The 20,028-nt window shown below is 41.0% G+C and overlaps 3 protein-coding genes across 4 annotated transcripts in view; 1 reads left to right on the forward strand and 2 right to left on the reverse strand.

Moving 5' to 3' along the window:
- Nucleotides 1–1,069, forward strand: part of mis18a (MIS18 kinetochore protein A) — a 14,655-nt gene extending 13,586 nt beyond the window's left edge. Inside the window, exon 5 of the mRNA XM_037687977.1 lies at nucleotides 485–1,069. Within this exon, the coding sequence (XP_037543905.1) occupies nucleotides 485–574 (90 nt within the window). The 3' untranslated portion in view covers nucleotides 575–1,069. The remainder of the gene's footprint in view (nucleotides 1–484) is intronic.
- smad9 (SMAD family member 9) overlaps nucleotides 1–20,028 on the reverse strand; it is a 937,424-nt gene that overhangs the window by 834,999 nt on the left and 82,397 nt on the right. The gene's annotated exons all lie outside the window — the stretch shown is intronic.
- hunk (hormonally up-regulated Neu-associated kinase) lies at nucleotides 9,029–18,039 on the reverse strand. The gene is made up of 9 exons (XM_037687961.1): nucleotides 17,463–18,039; nucleotides 14,772–15,064; nucleotides 14,012–14,067; nucleotides 13,619–13,754; nucleotides 13,410–13,537; nucleotides 12,637–12,763; nucleotides 12,359–12,527; nucleotides 12,004–12,166; nucleotides 9,029–11,238 (listed from the first exon to the last, which is right to left on the reverse strand). Exons 1-9 carry the CDS (start codon nucleotides 17,667–17,669, stop codon nucleotides 10,490–10,492), a joined length of 2,028 nt encoding a protein of 675 aa, XP_037543889.1. The 5' UTR covers nucleotides 17,670–18,039; the 3' UTR covers nucleotides 9,029–10,489.

Raw genomic sequence — 20,028 nt, forward strand, 5'->3', positions numbered from 1 at the left:
TATCTGTGTGTGTATGTATGTATGTATTTATAATATGTATTTTTTTTATATACTGTATTTGCATGTCGGTGAATGAATTCAGGGGTTCAGAGCATTGTACCAGATGACAGTGATGCATCATTGATGGACTTGTCTTCTTCCTGCTTGACTTGTAGACACTTAAAATGTTTTTGTTTTTTCTTTCTTTCTTTTTTTGTCTCTCACTGAACGGTCTCCCAACCCCACCTCACATCTATCCACCCATTCTTGAACACCTTCTCTTTGGCTGTTTTCATTCTTCCTCCCTTCTCTAATTACTTTTACTCCTTCCCGTCTTCGCCCTCTCTGCTATTTGTTGCTGCCTTCATTTCTCACCTGTCCATTTTCCCCTTCATTTGTCTCCCTCTGTCATTTATGTCATCCTCGCTGCATAATCATTCCGTGTGCTGTTCCTCTTCCCATCTCAACACATCCCTCTTGTCTCCCCTGACCCTGACCTTTCCAGATGAAAATGCTCGTCATGTCCATGGCTCAGAGGCTGGAGGAGATCGAAACTGGCCTTCAGGACGAATGTGATGACAGCGATGGACGTTAAACTCGCACCCAAAGGTGCTCTTTCCAGCCGTTGCTGTGTGCATTTAACGTTCATATCTTTACATTAATGCTTCTTTCCAAAGGTTCACCTCAACCACATTTTTCAAACGGAACATTTTGTCCCAGTTTCACCTGGTTCACACACCTGCATTCACTTGGCTTTGTCCTGATTACTAGCAGCGAAACAAAGACTCCCTGTGCTTGTAATCAATCATGTTGCCGGCTCGGTTCTCGTGGCGCTGTCGCTCCGTGGCTTTCAGTTCAGAACGAAGCGAGCGCCATTTATTTGTTCAGAGTTTCATCAAGCAGGCTGCACACTCAGCACAACGCTGTATCGATCTGCCCACCGGAGGCCACACACACACACACACACGTTTTTCTTTACGTGTAGCATTTAAGGTGTCTTGTTGCCACTAGAACTGATAATACGTGAAGAATTTGTGTTAAAACTTTACGAAAGGAAATTGTTTTTGTTTTTCAATCCATCAGATGGGCACATTTTTTAGATAGCATTACTTCTAAGAACTGCCTGAGATTTATTTGTTTATTTGATGTTTTGTCAATTTTTTTTCTTTATTTGTTTAAACCATTGTTGCTTTGTTTTTGTTTATTTTATAGATTTTTATGTAATAAAGGGCCAAACTATTTCTGACATTTGTAACATTTATAATAGTGTTATCAGTCTGACATGACGAATTAAAACACCTTGATGAGTATCATTTTTGGAGATGTTTCTTTTGTCCTAAGATTTATTTATTTTTTTTTTTATTTTTTTTTTCAGGATTAGTGCCTCTTTGTTTGGCACTGGAAGTTTCCTTCTTTTTATTTGAGGGTTAAACAAGTTACTTTATAGATCATTATTTAGTAATGCCCCAATGTTTGTTTACTAGCTGACCTCTAATGTGCCTAGCAACACTTTCTACCAAAGCAGAGAAAAACAGCTCCATGCTGTACCGCCTGCCCTCCCTCATCCACGAGGTTTCATCAGCCTCCCAGAACAACAGTTATAGACACGGCCAACCAGCACGCTGGATCTGAGGCCGGGTTGCGATAGCAACTGAGAGCACGTGCTATGCTGGGTGTCTGTTGCCATCTCGTCATCGTGTTTGCTGCCGGAGTAGCAGCCAGCCAGCCAGCTCGCTGCCCAACATGCCTGTCAGTACACCCCCACCTCCTCCCCACTCATACAGACCCATACAAAGGGGAGTGGTCCTATATGAACACCCCTCCCCAAGTCTAATCCGTGTGATGTTTTTCTCCTGCTCCGACTCCACCCTCGTCTCTTTCTCCTTCCCCTCTCTACAGTTATCCCCACCCTCAACTGTTGTGGGGGAAAAACAAACCCAAACAACAACAAACAAACCGCGTGGCTCTTGTTGTTTCCGCTGGTGTAGAGCGGTCCAGCCTATCCAGGAGGGATGACATTCCTTTGTTCATCCTGAGCCTGTGGCCAGCTGAAGGTCCAGTTGTTTGCCGTTACGCTTTGTAAACCAACCAACAAACAAGATTACACCCAAGCACGTGTTCATCTTTGTTTATCGCGTTCAGATAAATGACGACCAAAAGCTGTTGTTTGAAGTCAGCATCCCTCTGATGGCTCAACAAATGATCCTTGAGTTTTGTATACAGGCGTGCTGTTGCTGGATGCATTGCACTGCTGGCTGCAATTATTGCATCGGCTTCACCTTATTCACTCTTTATACCACAACCAATCATTGCCACCCAGACCAACTCAGACACATGCATCAGTCAGTGCGTATACACCGATTCAACAGACTGGGACAGAAGATGAATAATGCAGCGATGGTGTCTGAGTGAAAGTCGCCTCTCCTCATTTCCCTCCTTTTTACCTTCTCTAAGCAATAAGGAAGCAATGTTGCCATGGAGGCAATGAAGCCTCGGCACGCTGGCAGCCAATTACAACCTTTCCTGTGTGAAACAACCCACCAATAGCTGCACCGTGTGATGCTGCTGCTGCCACAGACACTGAGATCTTATTGGCTGTTTTGCTCTTTGATTGAATTTCTGATGTTGTTTTAGAGAGGAAAACATATTTCAAGGAGTGCCACCTGTGTGCGCCAAGTTGGGAAGTGTGTTGTTGTTTTTTTTAGTTAAAAATACCGCTGAATAAGATCTGCTTTAGAGGTGTGATCAGACTGAAATTTGATATTTTGGTTCCAAATGGAAGTTAAGAAAGTAACGATTAGATTTATGTGTGTCAGTGCTTTTGTTAACATTTAGTTACTGACTGTTTTGATTAATCGTTTAATCCAAATTCAATGCTTTCTAATCTTGCTATTTACATTTCTCTTCACAAAGAGCTACCAGTTGCTCTTAGCTGATTAATGACTCGTTTATGCTTTAACTCTTTAGTTTTTCATGGCACAGCTCAATTTCTTCTTACATTCTATTTATGTATTTTACAAACACATTATAATTCTAAATATTTTTGCTTTCCCGTATTTCAATTTGAAAACAAACAAATGAGTAAATTGTGATTAAATGATCTAGTTTTTGTGAACCCAACTAACTTTTTTTTAATCTTTACTGATTCCCACTAAGTTTAATACATGATTGCTTGTTTAATATGTTTGTGTCTAAACTCATCAAAACAGTCTGGTGTGATGTTTGTGTCACACACTAGATTACCGGTTGGCTAACTCCTACATCTGGAGTCTTGGATTTCCCTAAAATAATCTGAGGAATCAGTGTAACAAGATCTTAAATCTGAAAAACGTAACCGTAGAAGTCTGTGATGAGCTGCACCCTTCTTGTTGAGTAATCACCTTCAGCTCTATCTGTGATTGATTGAACAGGAGGTTGACTAGTCAGTCTAACGGAATTACCCAAATCCCCTTTGAGTGCTCCCTACTTCATTAGAAACATCTGCTTGTTTATTCTACCCCTGCGTCTTTGTTTGCAACAGCTGCTGCCAGGTAGCCGGCCTCTCCTTCCCACTTTTTCCCTCCTCATCCTCATCCTGTGGGAGAGCTGTTGAGAAAAGGTGGCACCGTGACTCCATGAGGCTGACCCAGGTTCTGTGCGTGAGAGCATCCCCTGCAGCCATCACTGTGCAGCAGGTTAATCTTCTGTTTTTCTCAGACACAAAGCCCTCACCCTATTGCCAGCAACACCCTGGTGTGAGCTTGTGTGTGTGTGTATATGTGACGAGGAGGGGGTTAAAAACAGGATTAGTGTCATGAGGATCTAAGCCTGAACAGACTGACAGAAATAAAGTCCTGCTGGACAGTAATAAGTGGTCGATTGAGCTATTGTAAGATAACAGGCCTTTTTTTTTCTCTCCCAAAAACAAACTGTTATGTCAAGTTTGGTTTCTGTCTAATAGCAAAAATTGCTTCACCATGCTAAAGGTGATCAAACATAAATCAAACCAAATGATTTATTAAGCATATTTCCTGCATAACAATCCAATGTGCTTTCCACCAAGTTTAGAATAACAATTTAAATACATAGACTAAATATGCAACCGATTTATGTATATCTCCACTTTGGCCTCTTCCTGATAGATGCATCTCTTAACATCCTTCTACCAATATACCCATTTTCTGCACATGTCTTAACCTCTCAACTTTATTTTTCAGTGGTTCAACTTTTGCTCTGATGATCTCATTTCCAACATGTTTAACTATTATTTGCAACACCCAGAGTAGGGTGGCATGCCCTCTTCAAAGTTTGTTCCTCACTGGTCAAGTGCATTTTATTGTATTTTTCTGAGGCAATCATGTCACCTGTGTTTGTGGTTCCACACAAACACATGGGGGTGATGACCTTAGGCAATGGACTGCATCCTGGACTGGTTTGTCCTTTCCTCAAAGGTGTCTTCTGGTCTAAACAACCAGCAACCACCTCAGGAAGACGAAGAAGTGACCTCTGGCCCACAACGCCAACCTGGTAAGAGCTTAGACCTGGAGACATCAATGCAGTTTTGGGTCTGGTTAAACACTTTAAGCTGATGCAACTTCATAAAAACCTTTCAATTTGCAGTTATACAAATAGTCTAACAATCTGGCTAAATTCCTTCAACCAAATTCTAACGTAAGCAAGAACCAAATAGTTCAACTTTATCTTAATTCTTGCATGTACAAAAACAAAAAAAATAATTATGTCAAATTTTTTTTTTTTTTGATTATAGATAAAATATCAATAGTTAATTTTTATTGCTTATATTAGATTGTTACACCACTAAGTCCAAGTATTTATGCAACAACTTCTGTAATTCTTGAAACTTATTTTCCAAATCCTTAGTCTTCAATATATCCTGATGCATGCTCAATTCTTTAATATATTCTTGGTAATTTGTGTTCCATCCATTATCTTCCGCTTATTCCGAAGTCGGGTCACGGGGGCAGCAGCTTGAGCAGGGAGGCCCAGATATCTCTTTCCACAGCCGCCTGTTCCAGCACTTCTAGGAGGATTCCAAGGCTTTCCCAGGCCAACCGAGAGACTATAGTCTCTCCAGCGTGTCCTGGGTCTTCCCCGGTGTCTCCTCCCAGTTGGACATGCCTGAAGCACCTCCCTAGGGAGGCTCCCAGGGGGCATCCTTACCAGACGCCCGAATCATCTCAACTGGCTCCTCTCGACGTGAAGGAGCAGCGGTTCTACTCCCGAGTCTCTCCCGGATAACCTGTTTATATGGGTTTCATGAGCTGTAAACCCAAATTATGTAAAAATAAACAAATAAATACTTGAAATTGTTTAAATTGTGGGCCCTGAATCTATCATCTATTAAAGATTTAACTTTTTGAATGGAATTATGGGAGTTAAACAACTTTTCCATGATATTCTCTGTTTTGGAAAGGGTCTGTAGTATGAATTCCTTTTTTAAGAGTTGGATTTTCAAGTTCAAGTCAACTTTATTGTCATTTCCACCATGAGGTGGAACGGAATTATGTACACAGGATCCCAGTTACACCCAAAAATAGCTAAATATAAAGTATAAGAGAAACAGTAAATAAGGACCTAAGATATACAATAAGATACACTAAACGAACGCCAAACGGTACTCTGAAATATAAGACATATGCCACTAATAATGTAAAATAATACAGCGTAACAACAGCAGCCCGAATAGGAGTCTGTGGTGAGCAGGTAGGTATAAATGAATACAGCAGCATGAGATAATCAGCAGAACACAGAAAAGTCACATCACCAGTTGAAGTGGCATTGCAGTGATTATTTTTTTTGTTTTTTGCTGTTTTTTTGTTTCACAGTAATTATCCTGGTTAGGGATTCATGAGTCTTAAAGCTTCTGGGTAGAAGCTGTTCCTCAGTCTACTGGTTCTACACCTAATGCTCTGCAACCTCTTGCATGCAGGGGAGCAGGGCAAAAAGTGAGTGTGCTGGGTGAGTGGGGTCCTTCATGATGCAGGCGGCCCTCTTCCTGCATCTGAAGGTGTAGATGTCTGTGATGGTAGGGAGACTGACTCCAACAGTCTTCTGTGCAGCCTTCACCATTCTCTGAAGAGCTTTAGACTGTGAACTGAGAAGAGCTGTGTTTTTTTAATCACTTTTAATATGTATGTATATATATATATATATATATATATATATATATATATATACAAACCGGATTCCAAAAAAGTTGGGACACTAAACAAATTGTAAATAAAAACTGAATGCAATGATGTGGAGATGGCAAATGTCAATATTTTATTCGTAATATAACATAGATGACAGATCAAAAGTTTAATCTGAGTAAATGTAACATTTTAAAGGAAAAATATGTTGATTCAAAATTTCAGTGTCAACAAATCCCCAAAAAAGTTGGGACAAGTAGCAATAAGTGGCTGGCAAAAGGAAATTGAGCGTATAACGAACAGCTGGAAGACCAATTAACACTAATTAGGTCAATTGACAACATAATTGGGTATAAAAAGAGCTTCTCAGAGTGTCAGTGTCTCTCAGAAGCCAAGATGGTAAGAGGATCACCAATTCCACCATTGTTGTGCAGAAAGATAGTGCAACAATACCAGAATGGTGTTACCCAGCGTAAAATAGCAAAGACTTTGAAGTTATCATCATCAACCGTGCATAACTTCATCAAAAGATTCAGAGAATCTGGAACAATCGTTGTGCGTAAGGGTCAAGGCCGTAAAACTACTGGATGCTCGTGATCTCCGGGCCCTTAAACGTCACTGCACCTCAAACAGGAATGCCACTTTCAAGGAACAGAGTGGTCTCAGGAATACTTCCAGAAAGCATTGTCAGTGGACACAATCCACTGTGCCATCCGCCGTTGCCAGCTGAAACTCTACAGTGCAAAGAGGAAGCCATTTCTAAGCAATCTCCACAAACTCAGACGTTTGCACTGGGCCAGGGGTCATTTAAAATGGAGTGTGGTAAAATGTAAGACTGTTCTGTGGTCAGATGAGTCACGATTTGAAGTTCTTTATGGAACACAGGGATGCTATGTCATCCGGACCAGAGAGGACAAGGATAGCCCAAGTTGTTATCAACGCTCCGTTCAGAAGCCTGCATCACTGATGGTATGGGGTTGAATGAGCGCTTGTGGCATGGGCAGCTTGCATGTCTGGAAAGGCACCATTAATGCAGAGAACTATGTTCAGGTTCTAGAACAACATATGCTCCCATCTAGTCGTCATCTCTTTCAGGGAAGACCCTGCATTTTTCAACACGATAATGCCAGACCACATTCTGCAGCAATCACAACATCATGGCTACGTAGGAGAAGGATCTGGGTACTGAAATGGCCAGCCTGCAGTCCAGATCTTTCACCTATAGAGAACATTTGGCGCATCATAAAGAGGAAGGTGCAACAAAGAAGGCCCAAGACGATTGAACAGTTAGAGGCCTGTATTAGACATGAATGGGAGAGCATTCCTATTTCTAAACTTGAGAAACTGGTCTCCTCTGTCCCCAGACATCTGTTGAGTGTTGTAAGAAGAAGGGGGGATGCCACACAGTGATAACAATAGACTTGTCCCAACTTTTTTGGGATTTGTTGACGCCATGAAATTTGGAAACAACAGATTTTTCCCTTAAAATGATACATTCTCTCATTTTAAACTTTTGATCTGTGATTTGTGTTCTATTCTGAATAAAACATTAGATGTTGGCACCTCCATATCATTGCATTCAGTTTTTATTCACAATTTGTTTAGTGTCCCAACTTTTTTGGAATCCGGTTTGTATATATAATTGTTTTATTCTAAACTAAAAATTTATATTTTTGTTGGATCTTCATAGAAGTAAGAAGTTGTGCAATGTCCATGCAATAATATAACTTACCCATTGTGTAAGTAAGATCAGACTCTGAATTGTCAAAACATAAGGAAATGTAAAAATCATTTGATCATATGTAGTGATTTTTTATATACCTATTTTTATTTTTCTGAAGAAAAAATAAAAAAGCAAATGTTTATCTTTCAATTTCCTTACAATTATTGTTTTAAATGATTACCAGTATTAAAAAGTGCAATACTTCTTTGGCTGTTGTGAGTAATTTGTTTTTAATTCAACGTATAATAATATATGTAAAGATAAATAAAAATGATTCATAATTTTTCCCTAAATTATTATTATTAAATTAATTATTCTAAAATTATTCCCCGAAAAGCATTACTTGATTAATGGATATTGTATATCATAGCCAATGTTTCTTAATGTACATCCTTTTCTTTATTTTTGGATGGAACTCTTCTACCTCAATGGTATCGCACAGCTGTGGAATATTACCAGTACAGCGTTCCCTCTATTGAAGTTGTTTTATATTTTGCATGTGGATAGAGCTGGTGTATTTATGACCACAGGCTGTTGTTGACACCAAACCTCCGAGGGATTTTGACCAGCAGCCCGCCTGTCTTTGATAAACAAAAGGCTCTGGATTTACTGCATTTTAGGGCTACGCTTGCCCCTCTACTTTTATCAGCTTAACTATGCAGATTTAATCTGACATGCCTGTGTATGTTGTCCTGTGCATGCGTTTGAATCCCCCTTTTTGTCTGGACATGCCACTGTCACCCAAAGATGATTATTATATAGATGGGGGAGTCACAGCTGAGTAGATTAGTATGCCGTGTGTGTGTGTTGTTTAAAAGGGAGTGGTTCTAATATGTGTGTGTCCGTCTTAAGAGTCCATCAGCTGTCGAAAAGGAGTGGGGGGTTTCTTTACTCACCAGAGCTGTCCCGTGGGAAATGTTTATGGTATGTGGGACAAGTGGCACATTTTGGTTGTAAAGTGATATGGATCCACCCATAGCAGTGAAGTGAAAACCTCATTAGGTCCTTCAGCTGCTGAAAGCTCAAGAAAGAAATAAGACCTCAGGCTATGCGTAACTTTTACTTAAATTACCTACATTTCTAGATTCGGAGAATTGAAGTGGAAAATATTCCTTCTATATTTTAGAATTTTAGCTGATGAGTTACTCCATGCCAGAAAAAGAGCAGATGAAAATTGAAAGACCAGACACAAAGATTTCATTATAAATATTTAAAATACTTTATACAGCATAAAAATCTCTGAACAATCAAACAAAACCGTTCCTTACAAAATCTTACAAACCCCCCCGAGAGCACGTATCAATCTCAGTTTAAAAAAGAAAAAGTTACAAAGACATAATTTAAAATGTTGACAGCACAGTTTGAACCATGCGACCTTTTGCTTGAACAGGAAGAGAGTCTACAGTATTTAACAGTGAAAAAGCTTAGGCTTTTTTTTTTTTTTTTTTTTGTAAAAACATGTCAGTTAACATTTTTTAAATTCTGTTCATACAAAATGGCATGACGAGAGCACAAGCGTTAAACCTATGTACAAGAACAATTTCCTTCACGCTCTCAGGTCGCTCTTGGCAAATACTCATCGTTGCAGTTAACACTTAAAGACTATTGCACAAACTACAGCATTACGACAAAAATAAGTAAATTATTTTCAGGGATGTTGTGTGACACACGTCTCACGTTCATTGCTCTCTGCCTTTTGGTGAGGTGTATCAGTTTCATAAGGCTTTTGATGCTTTATTTTTATATTTCTATCTTTAAAACTGACTGTCAACTGGAATGTTCAGCTGTGAAAAAACTTAACTAAGACTGCTACAGTATAAGTTTCCCCGTGAGTTTGAAATGAAGGCAGTTCTTTATAAAATGCTAGAAAGGTGTTACTACTGACTGTTCATGAGAGTTTATAAAAAGTGTGAATGTTACTCTACTCTTGGTCACTACGTCTGTTTTATTGTGGCGATTATTTCCACTAGACATGGCAGTGCAGTGGCACAATTCACATAAGCACACCAAACTACCGTAGATTCCTGTTAAGCAGTGAAGATCGACTAATGCAGTGAGGTAAAAGTCAATACAGATGTTCCAAAGAGTTTTGGTTTTCAAGAATAGTGCAGTGAGCTTTGTCCCTTAGCCAGCGATTAGGGTACAGTGCTAGCCGGCTGGAGGTCAGTGGCTATCATACAGAGTTCACATAGACAAAACACTTACACATATAGTCAGGGTTAGGGTAGAAGTTGGGGCCTGTTAGCTGGTGAGAATCAGTTTGCTGCTTAATCTGAAACCAGTTACAGCAAAATACGTAAGGGAACACCTATACATTGGTCTATAATACATGTGTGTGTACATGGGTTGAGAAGGCTCTGTATCTAGGACACAACGAGGTTTAGTCATTGCTCAAACGTAATCTTCTCAATGTCGTCACCTTTTAATACATAACAAGTAATAAGAGGTAACTGTTAAATGTGTTAAATTTTCAGACTTTTGTCTTCTTTCAATAATGAAATGTACCATAAAAAGTAGCTCGGCAATATAGGGAGAGTTCACAGTTCAAAAGGCCACTCTGAAAGACGTCTCCAACTTCAACAAACTGTTGAGAGGGGCTTTGAGTTTAGTCAGTTTTTTTGTTTGTTTGTTTTTTTGTCCATTTTTCGTGCATCGCTCAGCAGAGGGTCTTAAGTGCACCTGAAGCACACAGGAGCGTTTTCAGGGGGTAAGGAGGTGGGGACACCACTTCCTCTACACATTGTTGTGGTCGGAATTCAAATGGCTCCAGCTGGACCTTCTTCTTCAGCATGTGTCCTATTCCCATAGAGGGAAATTTGCTGCGATGTGTTGGGCTCCCCTGATCACTGTTCCCGCTGGTGGAGGGAGGACTGAATGCTGAAATGGGCTTAAGTGGACTGAAGGCAGACTTTGGAGGGCTAAAAGCTGAAGTTCCAGGAGGGCTCCCTATAGTGCTTGGGGGGCTTCCACTGGTGTCTGAAGACCCACACATATCTGATGATAAGACCTTCTTGGGCTGGGGGTTGGCAATGAGAATAGGAGGACTTGGGATTGTGGCTTTTTTCAAGTAAGATGAATCAGGTTGAAAGGCAGAGATGTGGCGTGGCGGTGACAGAGTACCATTGGTCAACTTGTACCAGGGTGACGTAGGCACATCTTCAATTTGTTCAGCTTTGACAAGTGATCCAAAGGAATGCATGCCAATTGGCGATGGAGCTGGAGGAGCAGGAATGTTGTGTTCCGGACTTGTGTTGACTGGCGGGAGGGTGGCAAGGCGCCTTCGTTGCTGTGGAGCATTGGGAAAGAGAGGATGGATCTCCAGGTATTCCATGGATGACGAAGCAACTGTGCCAGGTGGTGCCAGAGGTGATTTACGATGACCCACTGTTATTGCTCTTAATAAACCTGAAAAGGAAATAGTGTATTTTAGTTAATTAATTTTAAAACGTACACGTGGAATTTTTCATAATCTTGTAAAAAAAAACCTGAATGAAAATGGAAGAACTAGAACTACTCATACGTTTAGCCATTGGGCTTACACGTACAGGTTTTATGCCAATAGTTTGACTGTATGTGATTTATGGGTGTACAGAACAATCTGCCCCAGTCTTAACCTGGTTCAGAAAGAGCCTATGGGATTTCTCAATACCTTGTAAAGAGAGAAAGGATTTTACGTAAGTTTTAGTTTGGCCTCTGGGCTTGTCTGTTGCAGGTGCACTTTAAAGTGTGATTTGACAGACATCTGCTCGTTGGTTGGAAATGTGTTTAATTCCAGATTCAAACTTACTTTGGTCCCATGCTCTCTGGATCATTTTATTTGACTGTAACACGTTATCAGGGTTAAAATAAAGGATTTGTGTCTTTGCACCACAAATGACTGTTAAGTTGTCCAGGATGTTTCCTCTCAGGTGGATGAGTAGGTGGGTGGATGAGTGGGTGGTTGATGGTTGGACGGAGGGTTGGAAGGATGACAGGGAAACTACATGTGTATGAGACAGGTCATTGCTGTACAAGAACGTGCATGCTCAGTCTACCTACCCTATGTGGGGAAAAAGGCAAAAAAAAAAAAAAAAAAGCAATAAATCAAATGGAAGTGTTTGTATCAAATGTAACGTTTTGTGTTTGTAAAAAAAAATAAAAATAAAATCACCAAATGAAATGGATCTTTACCTAATTTGTGTTTCTTTTCCTTGTTGGCTCCCTTGCTAACAGCCAGGTAGATGGGTGTTTGTTTAGGGGGGATCGTGAGTTTGTCAACGTGCTTCCTCCACTGGGTCTGGAAGTATTCATTATTCTCCTTTTCGCCTTTTTTTTTCTCCTGGAGCTGCGATTCCTAAGAACACAAGATCCACACGTGTTTTTAAAAAGGGACATACCTGTTGTACAACTCTATTTTATAACCGTATGAGTCCTCAAGAAAACATACTGTGCAGAAACGTACAGATTGTTTCTTTTGATAGCATGCGACAGGTCTTGGCACTTGACTTTCAGGTATGCGACAGTAATTAGCTGCAGTCATACTAACCCTGTACTCTGTAGAGAGTCTCTTCAATTTCTTCTTGAGAAGGTAGTAGACAGTCAAAGTGTGGCAGGCACGGTTGCAAAGAACAGCACTCAGCACTTCACTATGCTTATAGCCCATCTTCTCTGTCATATGTACTAAAACGGTGTGGTTCACTTCTTCAATGTGCATCCTTAACACAGAAAATATAAAATAAATAAAAAACCAGTAAGCTATTATGCTTTAAAAGTTGTGGTCGTACAACCTACTGCTGAAAGGGTTTCAAATGTTTGTGGGGCTACCTCTTGAGGTATGGTGTTCCTGTGTTCTTGTTGGCAAGCTGCAGCCAAGAGTCAGCCATCACCTGGTGAATATTTGGACGCTTGTTGGGGTCTGGCTCAAGAAGCTTCTTTAGCAGACAGATGGCAGCTGAAACAAGACAGGGAAATAAATCTTACATTGCTTCACCAGCCTTCTTTCTGTAAAGACTCAAACGTGAAGCATTATAGGTTTCACGATCCCATTCTCTTGATACATAACCAAAATACCACATTATTAGCCCCATATTTTACGATCACATCCCGATCACTGCTTCTTTTATGACAGTTCCTCAGCCTTCATTCTGCTGCATAGCTCAAATAAGGTTCCAGTGTCATCACTGTGATTATTGGATGTCTAAAAACTGGGTCAAGCCATTAATTGGTTTGCATATTAGCAGGCAGGTAAGACTGTTGTGACATGCAGAGAGAGAGTTATCATGCGCCAGTGATTTAGCTGTTTGTCTGGGTGTGATTAGTTTCTGGTAAGTCTATTGTGCTTTTTGTTTACAGCTACATGAATGGGTTGTTTCGGGGTGGTTTTGCTTTCCCAAGATTTTTTAGAGAATGCAAATTAAAAAATATATATATATAATAGGAGGTTATAATACACAAAACAGATTTGCAGGAGTTTTATTTAGTGACGTTAAAATGATGACTTTTAGATATAGCCTACTCATTTTTCGTCTTTTCTCAGTCTTTAGAAAAACTTCAGTTTATAAAGCCAACAGTTGTACGTTTGCACTTGGATTTATTACCGGTGGAAAGGGAAGGGGGTAGAGGCTTCATCTCCTTGTCCACCATCTTCTGGTGCAGAGTTCGGAGGTTGAAAGGCTCCACCGTGAAAGGCAGAGTCCCAGTCAGCATCGCGTACATGTTCACACCACTGGAAAACCAAAATTCATTAAGCTCTGCATGCCGTTAACAAATGTGTTGATTAAGTTTGTCAAAATGAAAGTGAACCTACATGGACCAAACATCCACCTTTGGTCCGTACTTCTTCCTGGAGAGCAGCTCAGGAGCAGCATAGGCCGGGCTGCCGCACTGAGTGCTGAAGGGGTCAGAGTATCCCAAGATGAAGGCAACGTTACTGAGGCCAAAATCTGAGAAGAGGCAAAGGAGATGGTGTGAGTGTGAATCTTGTTTTATTTTAACATTCATTTGTCACAAAGACAGACAAACGGACAAAAGCAGAAAGAGCTTTAACAGGATGTTTAGTTGCGTTAACCTCATTATTACGACAATAAGGTGAAAACAGTGACAATCTTTTTGTTTTACTATAATATTTTTGATTGATTTATGAACTAAATTACTTAAATATGTAATTAAAGGAAACATTCAGACGCTTTTTTTAATGTACCTATGAGCTTGATGTTGTCCTGCTCATCCAACAGGAGGTTTTCTATCTTCAGATCTCTGTAAAACAAAGGAGGATACGAGAGAGCTCAGTGCGTGTACAGTCTGCGTTTATCTTAATTGAGCAACAGAGACTTTAATATCTCCAGGAAAATAAATTGATGTGTAAGGTTTGGATGAAATGTACAAAATATGTTTTTTAAATTGAATAAATATAATATAATAATAATAATAATGTGTATTATCATTGTACGTTCCCATACAATGGCGAAATTGGCTCTCTGCATTTAACCCATCCACCACCAGGTGGAGCAGTGGAAAGCACCCGAGGAGCAGCTGGGGATAGGGTGTGCTGCTCAGAGACACCACGAGATGTGCAATGACTGGGATAGAACCCGGGGCCTTCGGGTCCCAAGTCGGCTGCCCTGCCCCTGCACCATCTCGGCACCCAATATTCAACATATTATAGATGCACTGCTACTACGGTACTACTGCTTGGAAAGTTCTTTCAATAATGTGTAAGATAGCCTGAAATGATAACCATGCAGCTATTGACAAGTTATAACAGATCTGGTCTTTACTACACATTGTTGTGCACAGGATAGACCTAATCTACACGTTGATAAAGAGGATACTATCTGACAAAGATTTTTGTGTTTGTGGTAAACAACACAATGCTTTCTGAGTTTCCAATAACAAGGTGGTGACGTGCGTTCTGGTATTCTGGCGATTTAATACGTTGTTGTTTGTTGGTTTGCTTTTACCTGTGCACCACGCCGAGCTTGTGCAGATGCTCAACAGCCAGCACCAGCTGCCGGATGTATTTCTGCGTCTCCCTTTCTTCCAGGCACTTCTTGTCGTAGATACGGTTCATGAGATTCCCGCCTGGACACAGCTCCATCACTAGGTAATAGCTGTTGTCCGTCTCCAGGATGTCCAGCAGCTGGGCGATGTTGGGGTGGCAAATCATCTGCTGGATTTGGCCCTCTCTCCTCAAGTTCTTGATAACGTAAGAATCCTTCCTGGCCTTTCGCTTGTCAATTACCTTCACCGCCACCTGAAGAAATACGGAAAAGAAGAGCGTAGGAAGATGAGAAGAGAATTTGCAAAATAGCGTGGACTTTGACAGCTGGGATTTGTTTCTTAAACCCTGTGTTTCATGAGTTATTCAAGTGGCACATTACTGCATCTGTTAAGTTAGGATTTCAGGCGATGAGGGACTGCAGGATACATAACGCCACTGACTGCTCCCAAACAGCTGCTCTCAGTATGGGGCGATGTATGAGCTAAAGGGCCCTGAGACTGTAAGAGGGGGAGGAGTGTGAGTGCATGAGAGAGCCAGAGAGGTTACTGAACCATCATAAACTAGAAAGAAAACAAATGTTATTCTAGATGTGTAGGTGCCTAAAGCAAATGCATGGTGTGTGTTACCTCCATTTGCTTCAGGGTTAAGTTGCAGCTAAAAATGCACGAAAGGCCGTGACAAAAGCAGAGGCAAACTCAAAGCTGTTATTATGTTTTTTCTTTCATTACCCGTCACAGGGTATAATGTCTGTCTCTGCTACTTCTGGTCATGAAGAAACTTGCAGAATGTCCTCGTAAAAGCCAAAGTCGTGTTCTTTCTTCAATGACAGACGATTGCGAGTAATTGCATTCAATAAAATAGCCATCTCCTCTAGTTCACCCTCTGCCTGAATCTCCTTGTAGCCTGTCTAGACGGAGTTCAAGAACACGGCTAGCATGCATTACAAATCATCTCAAGGGGAACTCATAGACGTGGACAAGCATGGCAAATGAAACAAATCACCATATCCATTAACGGCACAGCAAAAAAAATGGTGCCTGCTCTTTCTTCTCCCCTTCAGCTTGTTTTTATGCCCTGTCCTTCGCATCGTTTTTACGCCCCGATAATTGATTCACCTCTGAGAACCTTTTCTGCAGTTGCTAATTAAAACCTGGCTGCTTGAGCATGCACGCCTGCAAGTGCGTGCGTGCGGACAATGTGCCTTCACTTGACAGTTACAAATGGTCGCCGTGTTTGCGCCAGTTGAAGGAAGAAGGGGTGTGCACGGGATGTAATGAGCTAACAGTCGTGAATATGGGGTGGAGTTGGTGGGGAGTTATAGGGACAGGGGTGTGTCTTGCCGGGGGGCTTTGGGGGGATTTGGTTGTTTATCAGACACCCCTCAGACAGAAAAATGGAGGTACACTGTGGAGGAGGGGCATATGAAGGAGAAAGTGGGTTACAGACAACAAAAACATACATGTAACCTCCCCAGCCCCCTGGTCATGATGGGATCACACGCCTCACTTTCATTAAACATTTACCTCATGCCTAAATCCTCCCTGTCTTTCTAGTAAATCTAAAAAAAAGGGACTGTATAGGACTTAATGCATCTCCTTTACCCCTGAATACCCTCGTGCCTGAATGAACCCACTGCCCTGAGCTCCCTCCCAGCAGCGCCTGTTGGACGCCTTCAAATGAATGAGAGATGCTTGGTTGTGAGGTTGCCACTGTTTGCATCATCCTCAAACAAAGGCTGGGAGTAAAGAGTGGGGAAAGGGAGAGTTTTTTTTTTTCTTCAGCAGAAAGGGTAAGGAGGGGGGTCAAAATATTCAGATGTATTCATCAGACACGTGTTTATTTTCAGTTAGTCATATTTTTGGCCCCTAAAATATATACATAGGCTTTACGAGTTGGAACATGCTGTGTGAGGGAGGTGCTTGCTTTTCCAAAGATGCAAATATCCTGGCTGCTCCCCAAAAAAACAAACCCAAAAAAAAAAAAAAAAAAAACGGAAAGGAGAGACAAAGGCAACCAGTGGACATATCAAAGCCTCTTGCGCTTGCAGAATCCTAATGAGATCCAAAGCCCATTTATCAACGACACGATTTCATATGCAAGTAGCGGTTCTGCTCCCTCATAGGCCGGACAGTCTGCCCTCTGTCCCAATCACAGCCCCGCGCGCACACAGAAAGTGAGCTCACCAGCAGCAGCAGACAAAGCGGAGGTCCTGCAGCACAGCGCGCACACTTCAGCTCCGGCTCACTTTTTACGCAGACATGCACATTTGTTTGCTCAAGTCTTCCCTGCTGCGCGTGAGCTGAACAGCTGCTGGTGCCGCAGGAGCTCATTAATAAAAGGCTCTTTCTGCAAACAGGAGCACTTTCACTTATTTAACCGGACCAACAGCTGAAATAATAGATGGTTCAGCCAATTAGGTAAAAAAGTTGTTTCCTTTTGGGTGTCATGAAAGGAATGCATGGCCCAGCAAGAGTCAATGACTGAAAACAGACACAAATATACAAATCTGGGTAAACTCGGAAAAATTCATACCTCTAGGTTTGTTTTTTTTTTTCTTAAAATCCAAATCTTAAAAATTACTGTTAACTTAGGTGACAAGAAGGGGAGAAAACATTAAACGAGCTTTACGCACAGTTGTGCCGCAGCTTACCTTCTCACGCGTCAAAACATGGAGACCCTCCCTAACTTTGGCGAACGACCCCTCTCCCAGCTTCCTGCCGATCAGGTAGTTTCCGACCCGCTTGGTGTGGTAAAAGCTCTTGACCACCATCGCCTCGGGACTGAGCAAGGAATCCGCGAGGATTTTCTCCTCCTCGGGGTTGCTCGAGGTCTTCCCATCCTGCGACCCGTGGCTCATGGTCGCCTCAGCTCTTTGTCAAGCTTCTTCCACAAGAGAAGAAGACCCTCGGCTCTACTTGCGCCCACCTTGTTAAATGGCAGGTATCCTGCTAAAGTCGAAACGTCCGTTGAGTCCGCTCGTGCGTAAAAGACGAATGGAGAAGCTGCGCCACCTGTTCAAAGTGTCCGGAGAGTGCGCTCAGCAGGTTCTGAGACAACTGGATCAGATTAGTAATGGCTCAAAGAGAGGAAAAGGGGCGTCAGTTTTACAAGCAAGCTTCTTAAACTAGACACAGCCCGTCTTATGAGCTGCGCGAGGATGTCTTCTAGAAGTGAGAGTCAGCGGGAGTCTCCGCACATGAGCGTCTGCTGAATGATCCGAGCGCGCGGCGTGTTCTTTATTTTGAAGTGACTTTCCCGGTGTTCGGTGTGTGGGCGTGTCTTTAGCATGAGGTGGGCGGGGCAAACAGGATGCTGGCAGTTTGGGCAGACCTGGATCCAATCAGCTCAGGTGGGCGGAGCATGTGTGAGAACAAGGGTGACAACAACTGTACTGTACGCCGGGTACGCGCTCAGGCTGCACATGCACGGGAACAAAGGGTACATTTGTAGACACTTATAGACATTTTTCATTCTTTTAAACAGCACGTCTGGTGCCTGACTTTTTAATTACACCTTTTTTTTTTTAAGCGTCAGTGTGTACGTGAAAACAAAACAAAAAAAAAAACATGTTCGCACGCGCTGCGCACCAAAACATTTTAAAATAAAAAAGTCAATGCAGTCATAAATCTGTGTGTTTGTAATGGGGAAATAAACGTATTCTTTTCTAGTTTAAATAGCCCAATTGTACATCATACTTGTCTTAGTGGCCTAATTATGGGTGGATTTTTTTAATCAACTGAGCTTAATGACAAAACGTTACACCTCAAGGAAAGGCGTTCATTTGTCAAGAAATTTACTGACCTAATTATCTTGTTATCATTACTCAAAATCAAACAATAAATGAATTTAAAAAAAAAACCTAGAGTGAATATTATTTTACTTAGTTTGGGTTAAACTATTGCAAAATGTCCCCAAACATAATTACAGGAACTCTAAGTGAGCTCAATGTCATGAATTTCACTTGGATTTCATGTAAAATATATAAAAATATATATTTTAATTTCAGCTGCGACTTATTTACCTGTATAAATAAAGGTTGATTGATATTTGTTTAGGTAATGTCTCGTCTGGACAAAGGCTGAACCCTAAAATTGCAAGTGCGCCATCTATTGGGGAATTCTTGTACTACATGACAACAGGTTCAGAAAAGAAGTAGTAACCTATTCACCGCCTTAATGTTATTTATTTATTGCTTTTTTTAGTGTCACAAATCAATCACGGTCAATTTAAATTGGGATTTTTATAAAATGAAGTTCAAAAACCATTCTTCAATATCAAGATCCAATTTCTACAGGATAATACAAATTAAATAAAACTATAAAATGTAAAATAAGTAGTCACCCTCCTTAAAGTGACTGTCTTAATTTAACTCAGAGAAAATAACATTGAAAAGTACAAGTCAGAGGATGCATCTAAAAGGGTATTCAAGGCTCTTAATGTCCTGGAATAAACCTGGGACATGTCAATCTACCAAGATGAGGTCATCCTCATAAAGTGAGTGACTGTGCAAGGAGAACATTGAGAGGGGCCTCCAAGATACCTGTGACCACTCTGAAGAAGTTATGAGCTTCAGCAGGTGTGATGACTATGTGCATTTTTTTTCTCGAGATGCGTAAAATGGCTCTTTTGCTTGTAAACTTTTTTTTAAATACATTTTTATTATGAACAACAATTTACAAACAAACCAAGGCGAATAATGTAATACAAATCAACAATTACATTTCACAGGTTGAGCTATATACATTCAAAAATTATATATACAAAAAAATAATATTTACATAACGAGGAACAAATGTAGAGGTTATATAAAATCAAAGTTATTGATAATTTTCTAATTTACCCTTTATTTATACAGGTAATCTCACTGAGTTGCGAGAACTTATTTTCAAGAGACCAGTTTTTGGGAGCAGATGGTGGGGGTTAAGGGCCTTGCTCAGGGGCCCAGAGTGGGGCAAATGAGGGTGGAGGCTTTTGAGCACATTAAACAGAAACTAACAACGTGTCTAGATCAGGCCACACTTCAGCAAGTGTTGGACTGTACAGATCAGGCACGCTTAGCACAGCATGTCAAGTCCAAGACTCGACAACAAAACAAGTTTAATGTACTAATAGCTCGTCAACACCATCACTATTCCAATAACAACACATTCAGTGTAGGACAACACTCCAGGGAGACAGAAAAGTGGGTGAAAAATTTATCTGACAGACAGCTCACC

This window comes from Nematolebias whitei, chromosome 14 (genome assembly GCF_014905685.2).
Source record: "Nematolebias whitei isolate Nwh7 chromosome 14, NemWhi1, whole genome shotgun sequence".
Classification (NCBI taxonomy): domain Eukaryota; kingdom Metazoa; phylum Chordata; class Actinopteri; order Cyprinodontiformes; family Rivulidae; genus Nematolebias; species Nematolebias whitei.

Bases quoted from the DNA above. Each gene is read 5' to 3' on its own strand.
- hunk (XM_037687961.1), bottom strand. From the start codon at position 17,669: ATGAGCCACGGGTCGCAGGATGGGAAGACCTCGAGCAACCCCGAGGAG. The intron at 13,755-14,011 runs GTACATTAAAAA...GCCTCTTCTCAG, and splicing joins GGACAACATCAAGCTCATAG to ATTTTGGCCTCAGTAACGTT. The intron at 13,538-13,618 runs GTAGGTTCACTT...TTGGTTTTCCAG, and splicing joins AAGGTGGATGTTTGGTCCAT to TGGTGTGAACATGTACGCGA.